At 39.3% G+C, this 23,629-nt stretch overlaps 2 protein-coding genes across 4 annotated transcripts; one reads left to right on the top strand and one right to left on the bottom strand.

The window, feature by feature from the left end:
- Positions 1–919: 919 nt before the first annotated feature.
- On the bottom strand, positions 920–3,446 carry sc:d156 (uncharacterized protein LOC100142634 homolog). The gene is made up of 5 exons (XM_051865846.1): positions 3,352–3,446; positions 2,420–2,779; positions 2,047–2,301; positions 1,840–1,948; positions 920–1,460 (listed from the first exon to the last, which is right to left on the bottom strand). Exons 1-5 carry the CDS (start codon positions 3,380–3,382, stop codon positions 1,358–1,360), a joined length of 858 nt encoding a protein of 285 aa, XP_051721806.1. The 5' UTR covers positions 3,383–3,446; the 3' UTR covers positions 920–1,357.
- A 3,778-nt stretch (positions 3,447–7,224) lies between these two features.
- Positions 7,225–23,361, top strand: ptpn23a (protein tyrosine phosphatase, non-receptor type 23, a). 3 transcript variants are annotated; one of them, XM_051866510.1, is made up of 24 exons: positions 7,231–7,475; positions 9,484–9,558; positions 9,724–9,851; positions 9,937–10,013; positions 10,159–10,208; positions 11,111–11,242; positions 12,539–12,619; positions 12,812–12,943; positions 13,068–13,115; positions 15,017–15,132; positions 15,226–15,305; positions 15,747–15,861; positions 16,339–16,404; positions 16,494–16,639; positions 17,110–17,415; positions 17,496–17,650; positions 17,753–17,904; positions 18,018–18,197; positions 18,343–21,094; positions 21,195–21,379; positions 21,481–21,585; positions 21,686–21,824; positions 21,917–22,030; positions 22,112–23,361. In XM_051866510.1, the coding sequence occupies exons 1-24, from the start codon at positions 7,392–7,394 to the stop codon at positions 22,703–22,705; spliced, it is 6,012 nt and encodes a 2,003-aa protein (XP_051722470.1). In that variant the 5' UTR covers positions 7,231–7,391; the 3' UTR covers positions 22,706–23,361. The 3 variants fall into 3 exon arrangements, with proteins under 3 accessions (XP_051722472.1, XP_051722471.1, XP_051722470.1); XM_051866511.1 differs by lacking the exons at positions 18,018–18,197; positions 18,343–21,094; positions 21,195–21,379; ... (2 more) ...; positions 21,917–22,030; positions 22,112–23,361 and having other exon boundaries at positions 7,227–7,475; positions 17,488–17,650; XM_051866512.1 differs by lacking the exons at positions 15,017–15,132; positions 15,226–15,305; positions 15,747–15,861; ... (10 more) ...; positions 21,917–22,030; positions 22,112–23,361 and adding an exon at positions 13,312–15,000 and having other exon boundaries at positions 7,225–7,475.
- Positions 23,362–23,629: the final 268 nt, after the last annotated feature.

The following is a 23,629-nucleotide window of genomic DNA, read 5'->3' as shown; positions in this document are numbered from 1 at the left end:
TTTTCATCTGGAAGATGTATTTTTTTTAGAGTGTTTGTTTTTCTGCAATGCGTAAGACTGTTTCCTGTTTAGAATGTATGTAAAACTGCTTTTTAAAAGACGTTTATCAGATGTTTGTACACATTAGATGTTTTCCAGATGAAGCACTCTTTAAAAGACATCTTGAAGACATTTTTGTGCTATCTGGGCATTGACTTCTAATGTTAATTGCAGCAAAAGCTATTTTATACACCAACACCCTCATTAATATTTCATAATTTACTATGATTAATTATCTGTTTTCCTAATGTGAACCTTTGCTCCCCATTTTACTATTTGAAGGGGACATTTTGTCCACACAATGTAGACAAAACGAGACTCTCTCTCTCTCTGTCTCTCTATGTCTCTCTCTCTCACACACACACACACGTTGGGTTTCCATGTTTTATGGGGACTTTCCACAGACATAATCATTTTTATACTGTACAAACTGTATTCTATCCCCTAACCCTAAACACAAGCCTCACAGAAAACATTCTGCATTTTTACATTTTCAAAAAACATATTTTTTGGGGATTTGGTCCTCACAACATAGGGTTTGAAAGGACCCCACACACACACACACACACACACACACACACAGAGACAGAGAGAGAGAGAGAGAGAGAGAGCACTGAATATTCACTGCTAAAAGTATTAGTTTAACCATTCATCACTGTGCTGTAGATGGATGAATCATTCTCCTGCTCTGTATTGGCAGACCTAGAAATAAAGATAATCATTACAGTGAAATTCTCACAAATTCATATTCACAATCAATATTACTTCAAGATAGACATACAAGATTGGCATTATCTTCATAACTAATGGTCAGATTACAAAATTTAAGTACAGCACAGAGAAATGTTTAGTGAAGTATCTTTTGAATGCTCACTTTTGAAGCAGGTTTTTTAGGTTGAATGTTGACAGATGCATATTGCACTTCATCTTCCTGCAGCACATTTTCTGCTTCCTTGAGGTCTGTGGAGACTGTGGGTGTTTCTGTTTCAGGCCTAACAGCAAGAAGATGGGACAACATGTTGTCATCTGTCATCTTTTGTTCAATTTAATGCCTACCAGCTAAGCTCAGCATAAAGAAAGGTCTTTCTAATGAAAGTGGTTGACCAAACGAGGCTGATTAAACAAACACCAGCATGCAAAACACAACATGTTGGTGTCATTTCAACAGGGTAGTTATGTACATCTTGTACAATTATGATTTATTGTATAACACAGTGTTAAACGTGATAACACTTGTTTTTGTTCTTATTATGCATGTCATCTTTACTCCCTACAGAAGATACATGTACAATATACATTATATATACATGTTTAAGTTTTACAAATACTGTTTCTTTACAGTTGTTCGGTGAGTGCTGTAATGAGAAACCTGGGTTTCTTCTCCTTTCTCCTTTGGTTTTCCGTGAGTTTTTGCTTTCCTTCTAAAAGTAAATGTGACAGACATGCATTATAAATAGCACAATTTTGCTGATACATTAAAAATCTTGAATGACTTGAGAAAATGTTATTATTTCATTATTACTTATTGAATAAACAAAACAAATAGGTGCATGAACTGATCTGATGCCGTTTAGCAATTTCTTTTGGCTACATGCAGTCAACTTTGTGTCGCAAGCTTTAACCGCTGGCTCTCACCAACATAAAACTTTCAAAATGCAAACTTTCAAACTCATTTTACTTTCATCAGAGCTCTTATATGCTTTCTAAATTGTGCAGTGTCAGTTAATGTTTCACTCAGACTGACTGAAAGAGTTATAATACATTGGTGTGTGCAAGTACAAGCAAAACAAAATGTCCTACCTTCTTATAAGCATCACAACTGCAGTAATGAAACCAAGTGAGACTAAAGACGCTACAATAATCAGAACTGTTGGGGATCCAGCGACATCTTTTGAGGACAAAGTAATATCTGTTGAGGAAAAATATATCATTTGCTTTCAGATATGCACAATAAATCTGTCATTTTGAAATGAAAATATTTATAAAATGTTTACCAGTTCAACCAACCTTCAATGTAAATTCTAAATTGTTTAGATACAGTTTTTTTAAAGTTTCTCAAAGAACAAGAGTAATTCCCAGAGTCTTCAGCAGTTACACTGCTGAAGGTGAGGACGGGGTGTGAATGTTGCATCAGTTCACCATTCTTAAACCACTGAACCTCAGCTAAATTACCAGAGCAGTTGAGTTTACATGTCAGATTCAAAGAGTCTCCAACTATAATGCTTCCATTTTCTCTTGACCTGGTCATGAACACACTTAAATCTATCGGAAAACAAGAAAAAATACACCTTAATGAAATTGAAAGTTTTTTTAGCAAACAAAACAACAACAGCAAAAGCATCAAGTAATCATTTTTTCAGAATAAACCTTCTATATTTACCGTGTACTGAAATTTCCACTCCAGGATTACCTGTCCAACGTCCATTTGCTAAACTGGTTATAAATCTGAATTTATACTCTCCAGAATGTGTTTGATTAATATTACTGATCAAAAGACAACAATTTGAAATTTTATCTCCAATGTATTGAAACTTTCTTTGATTATTGTTGGCGTCACTGTCATAAACATATAGCTCATTCTGACAGATATCATAGTTTGATCTCATTGAACACCATAGCACTCGCTGTACTTGCGCAGATGGATATTTAAATGTACAGGCAATAGTGACATTGGATCCCCTCGCAGCACAGATCGGTGGAGGATAATTCACATTCCACTCATCACTGAGAGTGAGAACACCTGGAGCACAAAACACTTTATTCAGTTTTATTCAGTATTTGTATAGATTAAAAGGGATAGTTAATACATATCTTGAGATCTATTATATATATTGTTATCTATTGTGATATTTTAAATAAATAACTTACATAATTAATCAATAGGTAATAATGGAGATACGATGGGATCCAAAGGTCTGAGACCACATTGAAAATCTAGGATTTTTCATTTAATCATGGAAATAAGTTTTATTAATCAAGTTTTAGAATGAAAAAAGTAAAATACAGAAAAGTTATGGCATTAATAAATATGAAATATTTAGGATTTTGCACTATTTATGTCACTAATCAAATAAGCACATGTGAACTCAATATATACCAGATATTAAGAAATTCTGAATTTTTTTCTATTCAACCTTTTATTATAAAATTAGAATTTTTTTTTACTGTAGTGGCCAAAGAGATTTGATCTCCATTGTATGTATACAATAAATATTCAGTTTATTGCAATCTGATATCAGTTAAATCAGATCATTAGAGAAGGAATGAACAACAGACACAATTTACAAAAGACACAAGAAAATCTTTTCTTACCAGGCAGGAGAAGTAGAATAATTTGCAGCATTTCAGTTCACTGTTTCAGTTATTTGGCTTACAGAAGATGTTTTTATGTCACTGTATGAAAAAAGACTGAATGAAAGAAGAAGCTGCACAGACAAACACTGGCATTTCCATTTCCTTTCTAATACCCTTAAAGGTGCAGTATGTAAATTTTAGCGGCGTCTAGCGTTGAGGTTGTGAACTGCAACCAACGGCAGCTCATCCCTCCCTTTTGAAGCAAAATAGAGAAGCTATACCGTTTCCGTGTGGCCGACACAAAGTCAAAGATGTCGTCTCTGAGACAGCAGAGAGTACGTTAGCCAGTCAAGCAATGAGGTTTCTTCTTACTTCTAACAAAGAACGATCTCTGCTTATCCTAAAAAACCAAAAAAAACAGACAACTACTAGTACCAAAGTCCTTTTAAAGGTGCAGTCACACTGCACTTTTGGGATGCCATTGACTTCCATTCATATGCATGCAAATGCGTCAGACCGGAAACGCAAGTTTGTGCGAAAAGTTTCACATTTTGCTGCGTTCCAAAGTTCAAGTTTGGTGAACTCTGACCTGCGAATTTGCATAACGTGAAGCTTGTGACCAGTAGTGGGTTTCTCCCGCGGTACAAATCGCGTTCGGGAATGGGAACGCGGGGGCACCGTGATGCGACCACAAAGGGCACTTTGGCTTTCGCGATCAAAGGGGCAGGGGCTCAGGGCGCCACTGTTTTGAATGTATTACTATATGTTATATGTTGAATTCACGTTTATAAAAAAGACGTTGTAGAAAGTGACGTCATATCACGTCTTATGCAGCATCCGATAAAATTTCGCATGTACAAAGTCTAGTGTGACCGCGGCATAAGACGAGTCATTTCACTCGGCGGCCATCTTTGAAACGCCTCTCGGGCATACAAGTGCAGCTCCTATCTCTTTGAATGGGGAAACATTAAATTCTCCAAAGCTGTTTGCCAAGCTTTCGATTAAATTTCATATTTGAAATCACCAATGAAATCTGACAACAACTGTCTTGTTTTTTTTATTTTTTTATTTTGTTTCTAAACGCTCGAATCGTGACAAAAAACGATATTTATTCAGGCTGGATCAAGCCAACGCACATGCGCAATCCTAAATGTGCATATCTTGTGTCTCATTTCGGAGGCGCGCGTCTGACTGTTTCTATAGAAACCGTAGCTTCTAACGGCAGCCGCAGTGAAGCAATGACTTTACCGCTCTTATTTAGAAGGCGGGACTTATTCCGCCATATTGCGCGTTGCACTTTCTCCCATTCAAAACAATACAAGTGACGTTGTCTTGTTTTATTCTATAGTCTGCTACTACTACTTCTTATATTATAATATATGCATATTCAACGTAATGATGATGCAAGCTGCCTCTAAAAACATGTCTGTTTAGGGCTGATGTAGAAACTTGACATGGAAGACTTGACATGGAGGGGGGACCCTCCATGTCACGTTATGTTTCTAAGGTAATAAAAACATAACGGTTTATTAGGTAAGGTCTTTATACACCACTGAAAACAGTTATGTATATTATATTGCATTTCTGTCAATAGACCCTCCCAAATTTTACACATTGCAAAGAAAAAAAGAATGAAAAAGTCTCTTAAAAGTTGCTACCTATGTAAAACATGTTCCAAAGCATTATAAACGTTTAAATTTAAACTTTTTTTTTTTTTTTTTTTTCTCTCAAGTACTGTATGCTTTGGTTAGATATTTTGTATAGCAAATGTAAGTACACTGTAAACCCTAATAAGTTGAGACTACTCAAATTATTTGAGGAAACTCATTCCCTCAGTTTGCTTGAGTAACGCTTATCAAGTTCACCTAATGTGGTCTTCACATTGAATTCACTTAAGTATAAGTAGATAACTTAAAAGGCAAGACTTAACTCAAAATTTTCATTTTGCAATTACTTATATTAAACAAGCAATAAATATGTTATTGCTTCACATCAACAGCTATTTTAAGTTTTGCTCTCTTACATTTCATAGCTGACCTTCAATAAAATATAGGCTAGTGATACAACAGCATATTATCCATATGTCATAAATGAACAAAATTCAATTACACGCATTTGAAGAGCTAAAGTAACCAGTATCAGACAATAACCAGTGACTATCATCAGAACTCTTAAAACTTTTAAATCCATGTGCTGTAAGGTAGAAGGTCTTCTTTATCACGGTGTCTCGGTGTCTCACGTTGACCGGTCCAGTCTGCCAAAGCCGCTGCATAAGGAAAACACTAGTTAATGTTGCCATTAATGTCGCCACACAGGATTGGTCACTTGTCTGTTGCCTGGCTACCAGTTCTTTATTTACCTTTGCATTGCAGACAAGCAGAGACCAGAGATTATATTGGGGAGATGAGAGGGTCTGTATCTCTTACCACTGGAGAAAGTGTAACAGCTAACTTGGATCACGTGAGGCACCTCAGCCTATCGTGTAATGTCAGTGACGTCAGTGCCCGCCATTTTATGACTGTCAGTTACAGTTTACGTTAATCGGTTTCTTGTGGATTAACGCGTTGATCTTATAAATAATGTTCTATATTTGGTGTTATATCGCTAGTACAGCAGGACTGCATTGTTTGTGGAATGTGCTTTACTGTGGGAAAAAGAGTGCAAATATTTCTCTGCAAATTACTAGTCACTGCGGGGTGCATAAAATTACTTTTAAGATTACAATAAAAACTCAATTTAAAATTATATGTATTTATTCACCTTCATTTATTAAAAAGCATTATATCATCATCATTAGGCACACAGTCATAAATCATTTTATGTTTTTATTTACTTTTTATTTACTTCCATCAAGTCTAACCTGGCAGCGATAGAAAGAACACTTAATTTTTTATTTTCATTAAACAACATAAGATGTAACACAATATTAATAATTGAATTATTCATTATTTCATTAAAATACATAATATCAGCGTCATATGCATAGATGCAGTTATAAAAAGTCTTATCATAACTGGTAAAACCTGAAAGCCAAAGAAAGAAAGCATCTGTATTTTTTACTTTAATTAATATACAATATCACTCAATATTTCTATTAAATACTATACTGTAAATGAGTACCTGTCACAACATTCCCTTTTCTGCCTTCTCTTATAAAATAATATTTTTATCATAGTAAAAATCTATCTTTCCCAACAAATGTATGTTTAGTGCAAAACATGTTGAAGATAAGTGGACAGGCAGTCGATTCATTCTGTTTCCTCACAAAAGTGGTTTACTCAGTGTAGTGAAGCCTCTTCTCCATTGACATCCATTCAAAAAAATAGGTCTAGGGCTATGTTTAGGCTGCCAGCAAAAATGTATCCAGATTTTATCCATATTGGTTTTTGAAAGTCTGGTCAGCGAAAGAAACACTGATTTTTTTTTTTTTTTCCAAATCTGATTCAAACCATATGGAGGTGGTTTGAAATGCGATTCCAGTCAGATTTTTTACAGATGCGTCTCAGTCTGGACACTCTGGCTGCTCAAATCAGATTTCAAACTGTCTTTTGCGTCACTCAAAAATAATGTCAAAACCGGTGACGAAAATGCAGAAAGTATTCATGCGGAAGCCAAACTATATGTCCAAAACTAGATATTTTGTAAATGTAGGGGTTAATTCAGGGTGATTGGGTCACTTTTTGCCATTGAGATGACTTGGAAAATGTGTACCAAACAACCTAAATTCACCTTAAGTATATTCTGGCTTGATATTTTGACATTTAATTCAAAATTTGACACAGTATTCTATCAAGTATAATTTATCTGTACTTTTTTTTTTTAACACTGTAGATACAATACAATATAGCACAGAACCACATTTCCCAGAGTCAGAATTTAGATCTCATGACGTCACTTCCCGAGGCTGCAATCGCTTCCTGTATGGATGTAAATGGGGACATGACACAGTCGTTTAGAGCTGTAAAATTCAAAATAATACTTCCGCAGGTGTCTTTCCAAGTACTTGAACGCTATAATACTATTCTACTTTAGTCTGCTCAGCGAAATCGGCGGCTGCGATGGAAGCCGTGCCGCGAATGCCGATGATTTGGCTGGATCTGAAGGAGGCTGGAGAGTTTCAGTTCAGCCCGTCTGTCAAACAGGTGAGGGACCACACAGGCCTGATCGAATCACACACTACTGTCATTGCTCTTATACACACTGAAAATAAACAAAACAGCCTGTTTTATATAGGTGATTTGCCACAAAATTAAAGTTTTAGCCCTGGGCCTTGTTTTTCAGCTATTACGTGAGCGATTCTGTTTTCTTAAAGAAACAGTTCAACCAAAGATCCCATTAACCAAAATAAGCCTGCTATTATTTACTTACCCAGATGTCGTTCCAAATCCGAGTCTTTCCAAGTCTTTATGTCTTTTGCAAACACAATAGGATATGTTTTATATAATTTTCATATTTATATTTTCCATACAATGAAAATGGGTGGGGACTGGTGCTGTCCAACACTAAAATGACAAGAAAGCATCATAGTCAACTCGTGTTTTATTCCGAATCTTCTGGAGTCATATTATAGCTTTCTGTAAGAAACGTACAGAGACATTTAAACTATTATATATGATGAAAATCTTTCTTGACAACCGTGGTCACCATTCACGTTTATTGTATCAAAAAAACCCAGACATTTTACTACAAATTACTCATTTTTTCATGTTCCATCGAAAAAGAAAGTCAAATGGGTTTTGCAAGACGTGAGAGTTAGTAAATACCACATTTAATTCAAGCAAAATAGTGTTTAAAGAAGTTTTTGATCATAATCTGTCATTTAGCAAATCAAATATCAGAACCTATTTGTTTATTTGGTCAATCACTAACCTAAACACTGCCATGTTATCTTATGAGTTGGAATGGCACACCACTAGTCATGTTTGCATGTTTCTAAGTATAATCATTGTTGTTTTCTCTGCAATTACTGCAGTGTCCCTCCTTGAGGATACAATAAAATTTACTCTCTGTGTCGTATTGTGTTAAATGTTTATATTAATGCATTAAAGTTATAAAAAAAATGTGCTTCCTTATCCTCCACCTCTTCCCAGCAGTCAGGAATTTTTATTAGTTTGCGTCATACATGCTAGTTATCACATCCATTCCTAACAAACTAGGCCAAAGTATAAATAGCAGGTTCAGGTTGTTAAAGGTGGTTGTTTATGTTTATGCATGGTAATTATTGATAGTGTTGCATGATATTTTATTCTATGATATTTTAGTGAAGCAGGGGATCTGCTGCTCCAAAATATCTTTTTCTTCTTTATTTATTTATATAGCACTATAAATACAACTAAGGTGCCCAAAGTACTTTACAAGGTGAACACAGAAAATAATACATCAGCATGATAATAATAAATTACATTTAAAACTAATACAATCATAGGCCATCAGCCATTTTTAAAAAGCCATGGAAAATAAGTGAATTTTTAGATCTAGTTCTTGGCACTGTTAAAAGTGCAAGATCACTGGATCTAAGTGATCTAGGAGGAACATGGCTTACGAGGAGGTCTGCGAGATAAGATGGAGCAAGTTTATTGATGGACTTGAAAACCATGATCAGGATATTGAACTCAATTTTGTATTTTACAGGTAGCCAATTCAACGAGATCTTGTAGGCTCCATCATAAAGCCTGATTATTTTTGTCAGTGTCTTTTTACTGTGTAATAATTTAAACAGTTTATGATTTTTTTTAAATTGTATTGAATGGTCTATTCAGTGGCCAAAACGATCAGAAGACTTCTTTGCTTTGTTTCTTTCAATCACCAGTGCATATTTCATTTTTCTTGGATATTTAATTTAATTCTGGAAAAATCATAAAGTTTTAGTATTAAAAAAAAAAAAAAAAAAAAAAAAGTAAAACAAAGAAAAGTTATGGCATAAAATAAATAGGAATATTTAAGATTTTACATGACACTAATCAAATAAGCAATTGTAAACTCCATATATACCAAATATTAGATTTTTTTTAAAAATTGTATCGAATTGAATGGTCCAGAGAGATCAGACTACATTTTGCTTTCTTTCATTTACCAGTGCAATCGTTTACCATTTACCAATCCTTATCTGCTGAGCTGTAACTCTGCTAACTTCTTTTTCCCTTTTCTCAGTTCATACTGAAGAACTATGGGGAAGATCCTGACAATTATAATGAGCAGTTGAAGAAACTGGAGCAACTCAGACAGGTGAGTCTTATATTGCATTCAAGATATATTTTTAATCATTATGTGTCTTCACTGAAAATCTATCTTGGCATTGCTAGCAGCATGTTCTATCAGTTGAGCAACAGGTAGACGGAAAGTCTATGTTCATACCTTTTCTACATTCCTTGCATTTTCTTTCCTTTCTAGAGTGCTGTGAATGTCACACGAGACTTTGAGGGCTGCAGTACCTTAAGGAAGTACTTCGGGCAGCTGCATTATCTTCAGAGTCGTGTGCCTCTGGGATTGGGGCAGGAAGCTGCTGTCCCTATCTCCTGGTGAGGGCTCCAAACCAGCCATCATACTTCCCCCTTGTGTACTTCCTTTCGTCTTCCTCTTACACATTTTTTGTTTAATATATAGGACAGAGATATTTTCTGGAAAGACAGTAACCCATGAAGACATCTGCTATGAGCAGGCCTGCATCCTTTATAATTTGGGTGAGTTAGAACTAAACTGATACGTATTATTCCTCTAGTCAATGACTGCATTGTCTGTGATAAATAACTAATGTGTTGTTGAGAAGAGGGTATTGTTCAAGGTCAGGCTTGTTTCCTGATTCAAGTCATGTTTCCCATGCTGTAGGAGCACTCCATTCAATGTTGGGAGCCATGGACAACAGGGTGTCTGAAGAGGTGAGCTGAACTACAGAAGACACAGCTTGGAATCATTTAAATGTCATGTGATTTAATGCAGTGCGCACGTCATGTTGGAATTGCTGGTTCAACTCTGAAATATTCACATTATCAGGCTGAGAGATTATTTATTTCTATTTCAGCAATTCTTCACAAATAACAAACATATATATTTTTTTTTTTCAAACTTTTTTTTGCCGTGTTTTCAAACTTTGCTGTGTTGTTAAAGTTGCAATGTAACTGAAGTAGCAACAGATATTTTATTCTGATTTGTGACGTATATACGAATGAAACAGATTATCGAAGAAGAAAAAATGTAGGATGGGGGATTGTTTCTACTCATCGATTGTTGATTGGATGGAGGCAGATTGGAATGGAAGCTTGCAGTCAAGGTGGCAAGTTTAAGCAGATTAAATGTTTTAGAAGTTCGGCAAGTCATATGACATTTTTATTGAAAATTTTGAGCTCAAAAAAGGAAGTTAAAAAATGAAACATGCATGGATGAAATGTTCACAATAAGATCAGTGAGATGCATTTAGAAAATAGTGTGAATTTCCATTTCATGCAGACTTCAAGACAATTCCAATAGTAAAATTATAACAAATATCAGAAAGGAACAGTGGAACAGCGGTATTTCATAGTGGTACATTAGCATGCAGCCATTTAACATGACACCAGATTGAGAAAGTGTTTTAGAGTTTTGTGAGCAATATAAATCTGACTGTCATCGAACAGATTGTGGACAGTCTGTGGGTGTGCTGTGGGAGGATGTGACTAAGTAGGAAAAGTCTGAGATTTCATAATTCTTTTTTATTGGTCTGGAACTCACAATTAATTACGGCAATTTGCAGTAAAAGTTTTTTTTCTAGGGTCCTAACTCTCACTCTTCTCCTCACTGTTAGGGAATGAAAGTATCTTGCACGCACTTTCAGTGCTCAGCTGGAGCGTTCACCTACCTGCGAGATCACTTCAGCCACAACTTCAGTGTGGACATGAGTCACCAGATCCTCAATCTCAACATCAATCTCATGCTGGTATGATTTTCACTCACCTGCTTTCACATATATACACTATATTGCCAAAAGTATTGGGACACCCCTTCAAATCATTGGCATGCGGACTGCTTCTACAAACATTTGTGAAAGAATGGGTCGCTCTCAGGAGCTCAGTGAATTCAAGCGTGGTACCGTGATAGGTTGCCACCTGTGCAATAAGTCCATTCGTGAAATTTCCTCACTACTAAATATTCCACGGTCAACTGTTAGTGGTATCATAACAAAGTGGAAGCAATTGGGAACAACAGCAACTCAGCCACGATGTGGTAGGCCACGTAAAAATCACAGAGCGGGGTCAGCGCATGCTGAGGCGCACAGTGCGCAGAAGTCGGCAACTTTCTGCTGAGTCAATAGCTACAGACCTCCAAACTTTGTGTGGCCTTCGGATTAGCTCAAGAACAGTGCGTAGAGAGCTTCGTGGAATGGGTTTCCATGGCCGAGCAGCTGCATCCAAGCCTTACATCACCAAGTGCAATGCAAAGTGTCGGATGCAGTGGTGTAAAGTACGCCGCCACTGGACTCTAGAGCAGTGGAGACGTGTTCTCTGGAGTGACGAATCACGCTTCTCTGTCTGGCAGTCCAATGGATGAGTCTGGGTTTGGCAGTTGCCAGGAGACGGGTACTTGCCCAACTGCATTGTGCCAAGTGTAACGTTTGGTGGAGGTAGGATTATGGTGTGGGGTTGTTTTTCAGGGGTTGGGCTTGGCCCCTTAGTTCCAATGAAAGGAACACTTAATGCTTCAGCATACCAAGACATTTTGGACAATTTCTTGCTCCCAACTTTGTGAAAACAGTTTGGGGATGGCCCCTTCCTGTTCCAACAAAGCAAGGTCCACAAAGACATGGATGAGCGAGTTTGGTGAGGAGGAACTTGACTGGCCTGCACAGAGTCCTGACCTCAACCCGATAGAACACCTTTGGGATGAATTAGAGCGGAGACTGTGAGCCAGGCCTTCTCGCCAACATCACTGCCTGACCTCACAAATACGCTTCTAGAAGAATGGTCAAAAATTCCCATAAACACACTCCTAAACCTTGTGGAAAGCCTTCCCAGAAGAGTTGAGGCTGTTATAGCTTCAAAGGGTGGGCTAACTCCATATTAAACCCTACGGATTAAGAATGGGATGTCATTAAAGTTCATGTGCACGTAAAGGCAGGCGTCCCAAAACTTTTGGCAATATAGTGTATGTATATATTCTTACTGTATACATATTTTCTCATTTTCCCATTTGCCATTTTGTAGATTTGGACTAACGTATCAATTGCTCTTTTTAGGGTCAGGCCCAAGAGTGCCTGTTGGAAAAATCGATGTTGGACAACCGGAAGAGCTTTCTTGTTGCTCGAATAAGTGCCCAGGTACTTTTTCCTTTGTTATTTATTTATTTATTTTTTAACTATTTAGTACCTTAAAATTAAGCTACATCTGTGTCAAAGAATATTGAGGGGTTTTTACATTTCACCTTAAGATTACAGTTTGTTACTAAATTTGAGCATGCTGGCTGTAGTATGACTAATATCTGATTGGATATGAAATCTTTTTGTCTTCAGGTGGTGGACTATTACAAAGAGGCGTGCAGAGCTCTGGAGAACTCCGAAACGGTTTCAATGTTGGGAAAGATACAGAAAGACTGGAAGAAATTAGTGCAAATGAAGATTTACTACTTTGCTGCAGTTGCTCATGTGAGTCTTCTATTCAAACTGATGGAATAACTACAAAGCAGAATGGTCATATGTTTATTTATTTATTTATTTATTTTTTGCATGTTTCTAAGTAAGTCATACTAAATCCTCTTTCTCTCAACAGTTACACATGGGGAAACAGGCCGAAGAGCAGCAGAAATATGGAGAGAGGGTACAACCTGCCTTTTTTTTCTGTCTTCAATTTCAGTTAGTGGCCATCTGTAGTCTTTGGCATGGAGAAATAGTTTCCACTTAGTTCTCCATGCCACTCCATCTTAGTCTCTTGTTGTTTAAAGAGTGGTTTTTTTTTTTTAAACTAAAAACTAACAGTGTAACTAATGTTTCTTGTTATTTACTTTGATTTCTAGCTGAAACCATAGACCAGGGATGGGCAAACTCGGTCCTGGAGGGCCACTGTCCTGCAGAGTTTAGCTCCAACCCTGATAAAACTCACTTGCCTGTAGCCTTCTACTAATCCTGAAGACACTGATTAGCTGGTTCAGGTGTGTTTGTTTAGCAGGGTGTTTGCAGGGTCTTAAAAAGTATTAAAAGTTGATAAATCAATTTAGAGAAAATTTAAGGCCCTTAAAAAGTATTAAAAAGCCTTAAATGCCATTTTCCAAGGTATTAAATTTTGTATCATCTTTTCATTATGTATATTTGTCCAAAGAGGTTATATGCTAAAGTTTCCTTGAATTTAATCATCGCGTAGGTGAATAGTGGGATTCTGTTGTTTATTAATGGAATCCATACATACCCTAAACTCTCGGTCGATTAACCCAAACCTTGCTTACTCGAGGTATGCTGGTTCCAAAAACGCGTCCGGGAGTAAGTTCCCGGTTAACACACAATACATTCTCAACAGAGCGACGAATCGATGATTCACCATGGAAACAGACACTAAGAAAAAGCGTGCCATTCGACTTTCTTCTTCTTCTTTTGTTTAATGCTGATTTACATAACCTACTTAGTGCACATCACCATCTATTTGGTGGTTGTGCAAACATTTTTTCAATCTTTTATTTTAATAAGTAATCTTTATTCACTGAGAATAAGAATTATATTGTTTGTTTGATGCTAATTATTTAATAAGATATCACCTATGTATTTTATTATAGAAATTATAGCATAGAAAACATCTTCTTATAAAAAGGGGGAATAAAGCAGATCCATGTGTGAGATGATGACAATAAATTAAATGCATATATTAGAATTAAATAAACATTTAAACATTACCACTTTACAATAGTGCTTCATAATATATATATATAATGTATGTATTTCTGAATACCTTTTAAACAAACTAACCCTGGAACATAACCTGCTCCGGAGCAGGTTATGTTCAGAGAGTAAGTTGCTATGGCTAGTTACCTTCGTTTTTGGAACCGAAAGTTGAGGTTTTCCACTTACTTACTCTTAAACATACCCAGGTATGTCACATAACCTGCTTTCTGAAATACCCCCCAGGTCCCTTTATGCCCAGTTAAACAACATCGTTGACTAATGGGGAAGTGCAAGTTTTCATGCAAATAGTTGGAGGATAAGGAGTTGGAACCATGGATGAGGGCCGTCTCTGGGAATAACCCTGAGGCGTACTGCTCTGTGCGTCGGAAGGAGATTAGCGTAGCCTCGATGGGGATCAACGCTGTCCGGTCCCACATGCGAAGTGCCACGCACAAAGTCGCTATGGGATGCAAAATGAATGTTTCGAAACAACACCGTCTCTACCTGTTTAGTTGTGCTATCTAACAATCAATTAAATGTAAGTAAAAGTATCACTGATGTTACCGTTTAAAACTTGAAGCGGCGATGAGGTCTTAATGTATGGAAAGAGTCTTAAAAAAGGTCTCAAAAGATATTTAATTTAACTCCATGATTCCTGTATATACCCTGTTTAGTGTTGGAGCTAAACTCTGCACGACAGTTTCCTTCCAGGACCGAGTTGTCCATCCCTGCCATAGACTATTATATAGAAACTAATCAGAGGAAGAGGATGGTTTTGAAATGAACCTATAAAGAACCAGCTGTTTTGTAAATCTTCTAACTCTAATACTTTATTTAACTTTTCAACAGGTTGCTTACCTTCAAAGCTCAATAGACAAACTCAATGAAGCAATTAAGCTGGCCAAGGGTCAGCCAGACAGTGTACAGGAAGCCCTTCGATTTACCATGGATGTCATTGGGGGGAAGTAAGCATATGTGATAATTAACATCTTACCAAATGCATCATTCATTCTTTATAAAAGTCACAGGAAACACATTTGTGTCACTTCTCATTTTAGATTTAATTCTGCCAAAAAAGACAATGACTTCATTTACCATGAATCTGTGCCATCTCTGGAGATGTTGACCTCTGTGAAAGGTATTTTGGCCAACATATGTTGTTGTACTCTGTGGTGATTTCATTCATTAGTTATATGGCATGACTAGAATAAGTGCATAAGATATGTGCAAAAAGTGCAAAAAAATATCAGTAAAGGTGTGGTCACATTTACCGTTGCTTGGTGAAATTTGATTTCACAAGTGAAATCAAGTTGTTCCAATAGGAATCCGCAAGGTCAGGAGTTTTGCGTGAGGGCAAAAGAGTTCCCCAAGCAGGTGTCGCTCATTTTCAAGTTGATCATGTGAATTTACCGCGTTGACCAACAGAAAGCTGCTTGGTTTGAAAGTGACTTCTGTGTGAGCTGTGCTTCATACATCTCTACTCTATAGACAATAGACAATGCTCGCAAAATTTTGCTGCAATTTCGCTAATTTTACCAAAAAAACACTAAGGATTAACACTCTCCTGCCTTCATCACAGGTGCCCCATTGGTGAAAGCTTTGCCTGTAAACCCAACAGACCCTAGTGTCACTGGCCCAGACATTTTTGCAAAGCTGGTGCCAATGGCTGCCCACGAGGCCTCCTCTCTTTACAGGTTTGGCTCAACTCCTAACTATTCTTACACAAAATACTAATGTAGTAAAACTAAAATACTAAAATTATTAATGTATGTATTATTTAATCTTAGCTGTTGTGGTGATTAATTTATTATTAGTCGGGTGTTTGTTTTATTTGTTGTGTGAGCTACTGGATGCTTGAATTTCCCTAAAAGGGATGAATAAAGTGTGTGTGTGTATGTATGTATGTATGTATGTGTGTGTATATATATATATATATACACACACACACACACACACACACACACACACACACACACACACACAAAAACACTGAATTTTGCCTAAAATAAAACCCTTCAAGCTGTAAAATATTGAAGTACATCTTTTCTAGTTCTACAGTTCCATTATGAAAATGGTTAATTCCACTGTGCTATATTTAAAGGGAATCAAATATAGGACAAAGTATCAGTGTTTTACCATTAACACTCTTCCTTTTTCTGTCAAATTTACAGTGAAGAGAAGGCCAAGCTGCTACGGGATGTCATGGCAAAAATAGATGGCAAGAATGAGACATTAGAGTGAGTGCAAAAAACTTTTATATTTTATATGAAATAGGTAGACAGTATGCATCTAAAATCTAAATGTCTCAAATGTCATATTCCTATAGGCAGTTCATGGACTCTCTCGGTCTGGACCCAGAGTCAGTGGACAATATGGAGATGTATAATACCCTTCCGTCTGTGCTGATGGAAAAATGTGCTGCGTTGAGTGTGAGACCTGACACTGTAAAAAATCTCATCCAATCAATGCAGGGTTAGTGATGTCTCTTTGAAGTTTTTTTTTTTTTTCCCCGGTTATTTTATTTTGCACTGGTATTTAAAGCTAATTAATTTAGCTTTGATTATTCAAACAAGTTCTGCCTCTCAGTTCAAGCTATTAAAGGGATAGTTCAACCACAAATGAAAATTCTGTCATCATTTACTCACCCTCAAGTTGTTACAAGCCTGTATAATTTTTTTTTGTTCTATTGAACTCAAAGATATTTTGAAGAATGTTTGTAACAGTTGTGGGGAATCATTGACTTCCATACTATATTTGTGGTTACAAACATTCTTCAAAACATTTTGCTTTGTGTTCAGCAGAAGAAAGAAATTTATACAGGTTTGGAACAAATTGAGGATGAGTAAATGATGACAGAATTTTCATTTTTGGGTTAACTATCCCTTTACGCAAATATACAATTAAACATCAAGAAAAAGTCTTAATTCTTCCTCCATCCTCAGTCCTCTCAGGTGTGTTCACTGATGTGGAAGCCTCTTTGCGGGAGATTCGAGATGTGTTGGATGAGGATGAGGCAGAGGAGAGAAGACTAGAAGAGGCTGCTGGGAAGCAGGCTGTACCAGATCGGCCCTCAACCCTGGCCGAGCTGCGGAGGGACTTGGAAAAGTATTTGGAAGCCCATGAGAAAGCCAGCTTCACCAACACAGAACTTCATCGGGCCATGAATCTGCACATCAGCAATCTGAGACTCCTCGGTGGTCCACTAGACACTCTTAGAGAGGCATTGCCGAGACCTCAACTTAGTGAGGGTGGGTGTTTTGTTACAACATAATTAAAAAAACATCATGTTATGTATGTTTATGAGAATTATAATTTTTGAGATTTTCAGATGAGATGGCAGGTCTCCAGACTATGAAGAGAATTCTGAGTAAAGTGCAAGAAATGCGGGACCAACGAAGCTCCCTGGAGAAGCAGCTTAGAGACCTGATTCAGCAGGACGACATCACTACTGCTCTGGTCACAACTGAGCGTGCTGACATGAAGGTATGGGCTTTACATGACTGTGGCACTTCTTTTTAAAGGGATTGTATTAGAAATCTGTCAGTGTGCATTGTAGTTTTAACTTTGCTCACTTTTCCCTCATAGAAACTGTTTGAGGAGCAGCTTAAGAAGTATGAGCAGGTGAAAGTATACATTGATCAGAACCTGGCAGCTCAAGAAAATATCCTGAAAGCACTGACAGAAGCTAATGTACAGTATGCCACTGTGCGCAAGGGCCTGACAGAAACCGAACACAAGTATGACTTGAGGAATAACAATTAAATGTTACAAATATACAAAAATTTTATATCATGTGTAGCATCGGCAGAATACTTCTAAAGAATATAAATGGTTTCTATTTACTTTTTAGATGGAACAGCACTGTACAGATGCTAGTGGCCTCCTATGAGGCCTATGAAGACCTAATGAAGAAATCTCAGGAAGGCAAAGAGTTTTATGAAGATCTGGAAACAAAGTCCTCTCGCTTATTGGAGAGAGCCAAGACTGTCTGTAAGGCGCGAAAGGAGGAGAGACAAGCCATTATGGAAAGGTAACTGGAGTTTGATCACCAATCCAATGTGATTACTCAATTGTATAATTCTTTGAACAGAAACAAAAAACTCTTTGTCAAAATTTTTAAAAGAAAGTTTGATGTATTACCTCCAATTAATTTGATTCTGCCTAATGTCTAACAGAGAGCTCAAACAGAAGGCTCCCCAAAGACCCACTGCCCCAAAGCCTCCCCAGAAGAAAGGCCAAAGTGTGGATCTTGCCAACTCGGATGACCCTGAACTGGCAGAGCTGAATGCTGCTATCCTAGCCCTTGGTGGAGATCTCCCAGAAGAGCTACGCAGCCTGCCTCCTGAACTCGCAATTCCACCATCTGGTCATCCTGCAGCACTTTCCGGGGCCGCTGCTAGCTCCATTCTGCGCTGGTCTGGAGCTAGCTCAGCAATACACTTTGCGCAACCCCGATTTCCCCCAAATTTACCACCTCCTGAAGTTCTTGCTCAAATCTCCCGTTTTCCACCACCTCATAGTTTCAGTCCCAGTCTTCCCCAGTCTCTTCTGACACAGCAACAGTTCCCACAGATGCCCAACCCTCAGGTCCTTCCACCACCACCTGTGTCTGGGTACTGCCCTCCATCTTCACAGAACCAACCTGGCCCACCAGTTACTCCAGTCCGACCTTCCACCACTACAGTGGATAGTGTACAGACACCTATTCCTAGCTACAATCCTGCATCTGCCCAGGCAGTTATGCCTCCTCCTGGCCAACACCAACCGATGCCATCAGTGTATGCAGCTCCACCTCAAATGGCACCCCATGTCCAGTACATGCAACAACCTGGTGTTCCCATGGGCCAACCTCCACAGGCAATGCCAGCCCCTCATCCACAGCCTCAACCTCGGCAGGTATTTGCTCAACAAGGTGGTCAAAGCCAACCACAGCCGTTTTACCCATCTGTACCAACTCAACAGCAAATTCCAAGACCTTTGACTGTGCCGCAGCCTCCACAGCACACTCAGCCTCAATTCCCACAGTACATAGCCCAAATAAGACAACCAGGACCACCAAGCTTTCAGCAACCTCAAATCCAAGGACAGTTTGGAGCTCCAGCTACCCATATGCAGCCCCATCAGGGTTACTCCCCTGTCTCGTTTGTTCCGAAGTCCCAACCTTCTCAAGTTAACACTGTCACCCCAGGCCAGATGTCCCATCCAGGCATGTCTCCACAGATGCCACCACACCCCCAATCAGTGCCTCCTGTGTCAATGGCGCACTTAGCTCATGTTAATCAGCAAATGCCTCCGTCCTCCCAACCAGTGCCCTCTATGTCAATGCCACATTTAGCCCACGTTAATCAACAAATTCCCCCTTCCTCCCAGCCAGTGCCGTCTGTGTCAATGCCACACTTAGCACATGTCAATCAACAAATTCCCCCTGCTTCCCAGCCCCAAACACCTCCCGTCATCAGTCAGATGCCCCATGCTACTCACCCTCAGATACACCCGTCCTCTCATCACTTAGGCCCTGCACCCCATATGCAGATACCTCCTGCCTCAAAACAGATGCCTCCTCCCCAGCAGCCACAAATGCTTGTGCCATCTACTCACATGTCTCCTCCATCTCACCCACAAATGCCTGCAGTCTCCCAACCACTATCTCACTGCCCCCAGTCCCAGATAATCCCTTCTCATCAATCCAACCAACAGCCAGCATACCCAACAGTCCCTCCGAGGGCTACTGTTCCTGTTCAACCTCAGGTACCCCATGGCCCACTCTCATCACATGTACAAATGCACCCCAGCACACCTTCACAGCATCAAAACCACCCTCATCCTCAAATCCTTCCCCATTCCTGTCCTCCAGCACTCCCTCACAATATCTACAAATCTCAGCCAACCATTCCTCCTAGCTCTGCACCTTTGAGTTTTCCAGGAGGTATTCCTATGGTTCCCAACCAGACTGTGGCCTCTCTGCAACCTCAATCCCAGCCACCCACTTCACAGTCTTTAGCCCCACAACAGCTACCCCCAGGAGGCCCAATATCTTATGCTGTTCCACAAGGTGGAAACATTCCTCCTGGACCAATGCAGCATCCTGTAGCTGCTGCTCCCCCAGGGCCTCAATGCATGATACCTCCATCCTCAGGAGCACCAGGGGCACCACAACCACATGTGCTACCTTCTCCTGCCCCATCACCTTCTCCTTCTCCTGGTCCTCCATCCCTTGGTATGGTTACCCAGCGACCATCTCCTGCTCTTACCCCAGTTGGAGGAGGAGCATTACCGCAGTCTTCAGTTCAGGCTCCAACTCCCACTGGTCCTATACCTCCACCTGACTCCACTTTGTTTCAGCGACAGAACTCTAGTACTGATGACTTACTTTCCTCAAGCCCTGAGAGCCAGCATGGAGGCACCAAGGACACCGCCAATGTCTTACTACCCACAAAAGCTGACCCTCAGGAGGAACATCACAGAAAAAAAGCAGAGGGTGTGAGACTTATTCAGGGTGACCCTTACCAAGCACCAGAGAGGGTCTCAAAACTCAGTGCACAGCTAGAACGGTTTCGATCAAAAGTCCAGTCCTTAGAGCGTCCAACAGGGAAGGGAGGTCTGTCAGAACTTGATATTCAATGGAAAGAACTGCAGGAGCAACAGGAGAAGGATACTCGCCAGCTTTCTATTGCCATTGCTCGTTGCTACACAATGAAGAACCGCCATCAGGATGTGATGCCTTACGACTGCAATCGTGTTGTCTTGCACTCCGGTAAAGACGATTACATCAATGCCAGTTTCATTGAGGACCTATCTGCATACTGCCCCCGGCTTATTGCAACACAGGCTCCCCTCACTGGAACTGCAGCTGACTTCTGGCTCATGGTTTATGAGCAGAAGGTTTCTGTAATCGTCATGCTAGTGTCTGAGCAAGAACTGGAGAAGGTAAATATGCTGTGAAAAGAGTTCTCCTGGTCATTTTTAGTATATCAGTTGCTGTTGACATTATTTTTTAAAGTTTTGCAATGTTTTATTTTATTCCCAGCAAAAGGTGTTGCGCTACTTTCCATCAGAGAGAGGCCAACAACTTGCTCAGGGTCCAATCACCCTTACCCTTACCACCCAGAAGAGCACTTCTACTCATATAGAGCGGATGATAGGACTACAGTATCGGGACCAGAGTCTGAGACGCACTGTTGTACACCTCCAGTTTACTTCATGGCCTGAACTGTGAGGACTCATTCTCCATACATATTCAGAGTCAATATATTAAAATTGCTGTCTCTTGAAACATTTGTCACTCATGTTTTTGGTTTATTTTTTGTGGAAAGGGGCCTTCCAGAGAGTAAAAGCAATCTCATCTGTTTCATTCAAGAAGTCCATGGACATTACCTGCTTCAGCGCCCGCTACACACTCCAGTTGTAGTGCATTGCAGGTACTATATTTCAACATTCATCAAAGACATTATTAATGACACTGAATAAACAGACAAAGCTAAGTACAAAAGAACAAATACTTTTTTCTGTTTCTCGTAGCTCTGGTGTTGGCCGTACTGGTGCCTTCTGTCTGCTTTATGCAGCACTGCAAGAAATTGAGGCTGGCAATGGTATTCCTGACCTGATCCAGCTGGTGAGGAAAATGAGGCAGCAGAGGAAGAACATGCTCCAAGAAAAGGTAATTGTTCACTTACAGTGAGATTTGAGATTTTGCAATTGAGTGTTTAATCGCTAGAATATAATGGTAACTTTGTTAAAAAATCTCCACAGCTTCACCTCAAATTTTGCTACGAGGCTGTTCTTAAACATACAGAGCAGGTTCTGCAACGCCACGGCATCATAACGTCCTCTTGCACCAGGACCCCCAACAACATTGCATTGAAGGTAACCCCTTATTTACTCACTTGTCTATTTAAATAAGCGAACATCAGTATGACTGTTTTATCTAATGTTGTGTCTTTCTAGTCATACTCACGACAGGAATCTCAAGACATTGTCCTGGGAGGAGACATGCCTATTAGCTCCATACAGGCCACCGTAGCCAAACTAAGCATTCGACCACCCAGTATTGAACATGAACAAGAGCCCAGCCAAGACCAGATTCCCTCTGCTTCAGAAGCGGCAAGCATAGGGGAACCAGATCCTACAGATACGTCAATTCAGCCTTCTCAGGACCCTCTTTATTATGAAGTGATGCCTGATTCCATCAGTCCCCCCCTCTCTTGCACTTCTTCTCCAGGCAAGACGCAGTCACCTTCGCCTTCTAGCAGCCATGGAAATGGGTTCACTGGGTCCACTCCTGCCTCCCCTGTCTCAAATCATCACCTTTCCGCTGAAGCCGCGCCTTGTGCTCCCTCGCCACCCACCTCCTCATCTTTAGACCTGCTGGCTTCTCTCACACCTGAAGCCTTCACGCTAGACAGTGCCCATCGAGGAAAACAGCGATTTAGCAAACAAAGCTTCCTTCAGCCGCAGGAAGGTAAAGGCCTGCAGGGACCTCCAGAGGGCGATGATCCACTCAGTAGTTTGGATCCTCTCTGGTCACTCAACAAAAGCTGAAACAAAACAACAGAACTCTCTTTTACCTTCTCCGCCACAGGCAGTCCTCTTACGAGCTGCTTCTGACCCCATGTAACACCTTGTCCATGTTCATGCCTCTTGATCCTCATCAATGTATGTCTGTTTGCTTGTGTCCTGACAAGTCTTTTCAGTTGGCATTTTTCCAGCACTGATCCTGGTGTTTTAGGTTACATTCCGTAAATCCAGTCTTGTCTCCTAGCATGCACTTCTAATGCCATGGTGTTTGTGATTGCCTGTAAGGTGCCTGAGTTTTGGTTCTTCTGCAGTGGGCATCTGCTTTTACACCAAAAATGTAATCATGGAGAATGGAAAAAGTGCATCCAAGCTACTATTGTCATTATCAGAAAACATATTAACAGTTTCATTGAGCGACTATCTGCTCGCCCTTTGTACACATGCTGCTTGCACAGTGGGTTGTATATTATTAGTCACTGCACCTGTCTTTGAGCTACAGTGATCTGCAACTTGTATGTAGGGACAAGATGGTTATGAAAATACTACTTGATATGACTTGATGTACTCGTTATATTTAAAACACTTACATTTCTGAATCACTTCAGAAATCATAGCATTTTTATGAGTTGATTCTAACTTGTCATTCTTTGAACTATGTAAATAAATCTTAACAAATGTCAGTATCTTCTTGTTTTTTTGATTGTTGTTTTTCAAATTAAAATAACCAAAATGTGAGGGTCTCGTTTGCTTCTGGTGGTAGATGCCATAACTACACCATCTGGCTACAAAATAGTAATAATTATTTTATAGTTTTACCAAATACGTGTTTTTTGAGGCCTCTTACAAGCATGACATTTACATATCTGTCCTTGTCTTGCTGCACCATGTGCACTCTCAGATTCCTGAACAAACTGGATTTGAATGCAAGTTAAAAACAAAATGAAAACA

The sequence above is a fragment of the Ctenopharyngodon idella genome, chromosome 16 (genome assembly GCF_019924925.1).
Source record: "Ctenopharyngodon idella isolate HZGC_01 chromosome 16, HZGC01, whole genome shotgun sequence".
In the NCBI taxonomy this organism is placed as follows: Eukaryota; Metazoa; Chordata; class Actinopteri; order Cypriniformes; family Xenocyprididae; genus Ctenopharyngodon; species Ctenopharyngodon idella.
Note: the sequence above shows the minus strand (reverse complement) of the source record. Positions and strands in the feature narration are given on the sequence as shown.

What these genes read in the sequence shown, in the direction of transcription:
- sc:d156 (XM_051865846.1), bottom strand. Translation starts at nt 3,382, where the DNA reads ATGCTGCAAATTATTCTACTTCTCCTGCCTG. An exon ending in AGTGGAAATTTCAGTACACG is followed by an intron (nt 2,302 to 2,419) that starts GTAAATATAGAA and finishes GTTTTCCGATAG; the next exon opens with ATTTAAGTGTGTTCATGACC. An exon ending in GTTGTGATGCTTATAAGAAG is followed by an intron (nt 1,461 to 1,839) that starts GTAGGACATTTT and finishes ATTTACTTTTAG; the next exon opens with AAGGAAAGCAAAAACTCACG.
- ptpn23a (XM_051866510.1), top strand. Translation starts at nt 7,392, where the DNA reads ATGGAAGCCGTGCCGCGAATGCCGATGATTTGGCTGGATCTGAAGGAG. An exon ending in GGCAAGAATGAGACATTAGA is followed by an intron (nt 16,405 to 16,493) that starts GTGAGTGCAAAA and finishes ATATTCCTATAG; the next exon opens with GCAGTTCATGGACTCTCTCG. An exon ending in GAGACCTCAACTTAGTGAGG is followed by an intron (nt 17,416 to 17,495) that starts GTGGGTGTTTTG and finishes TGAGATTTTCAG; the next exon opens with ATGAGATGGCAGGTCTCCAG.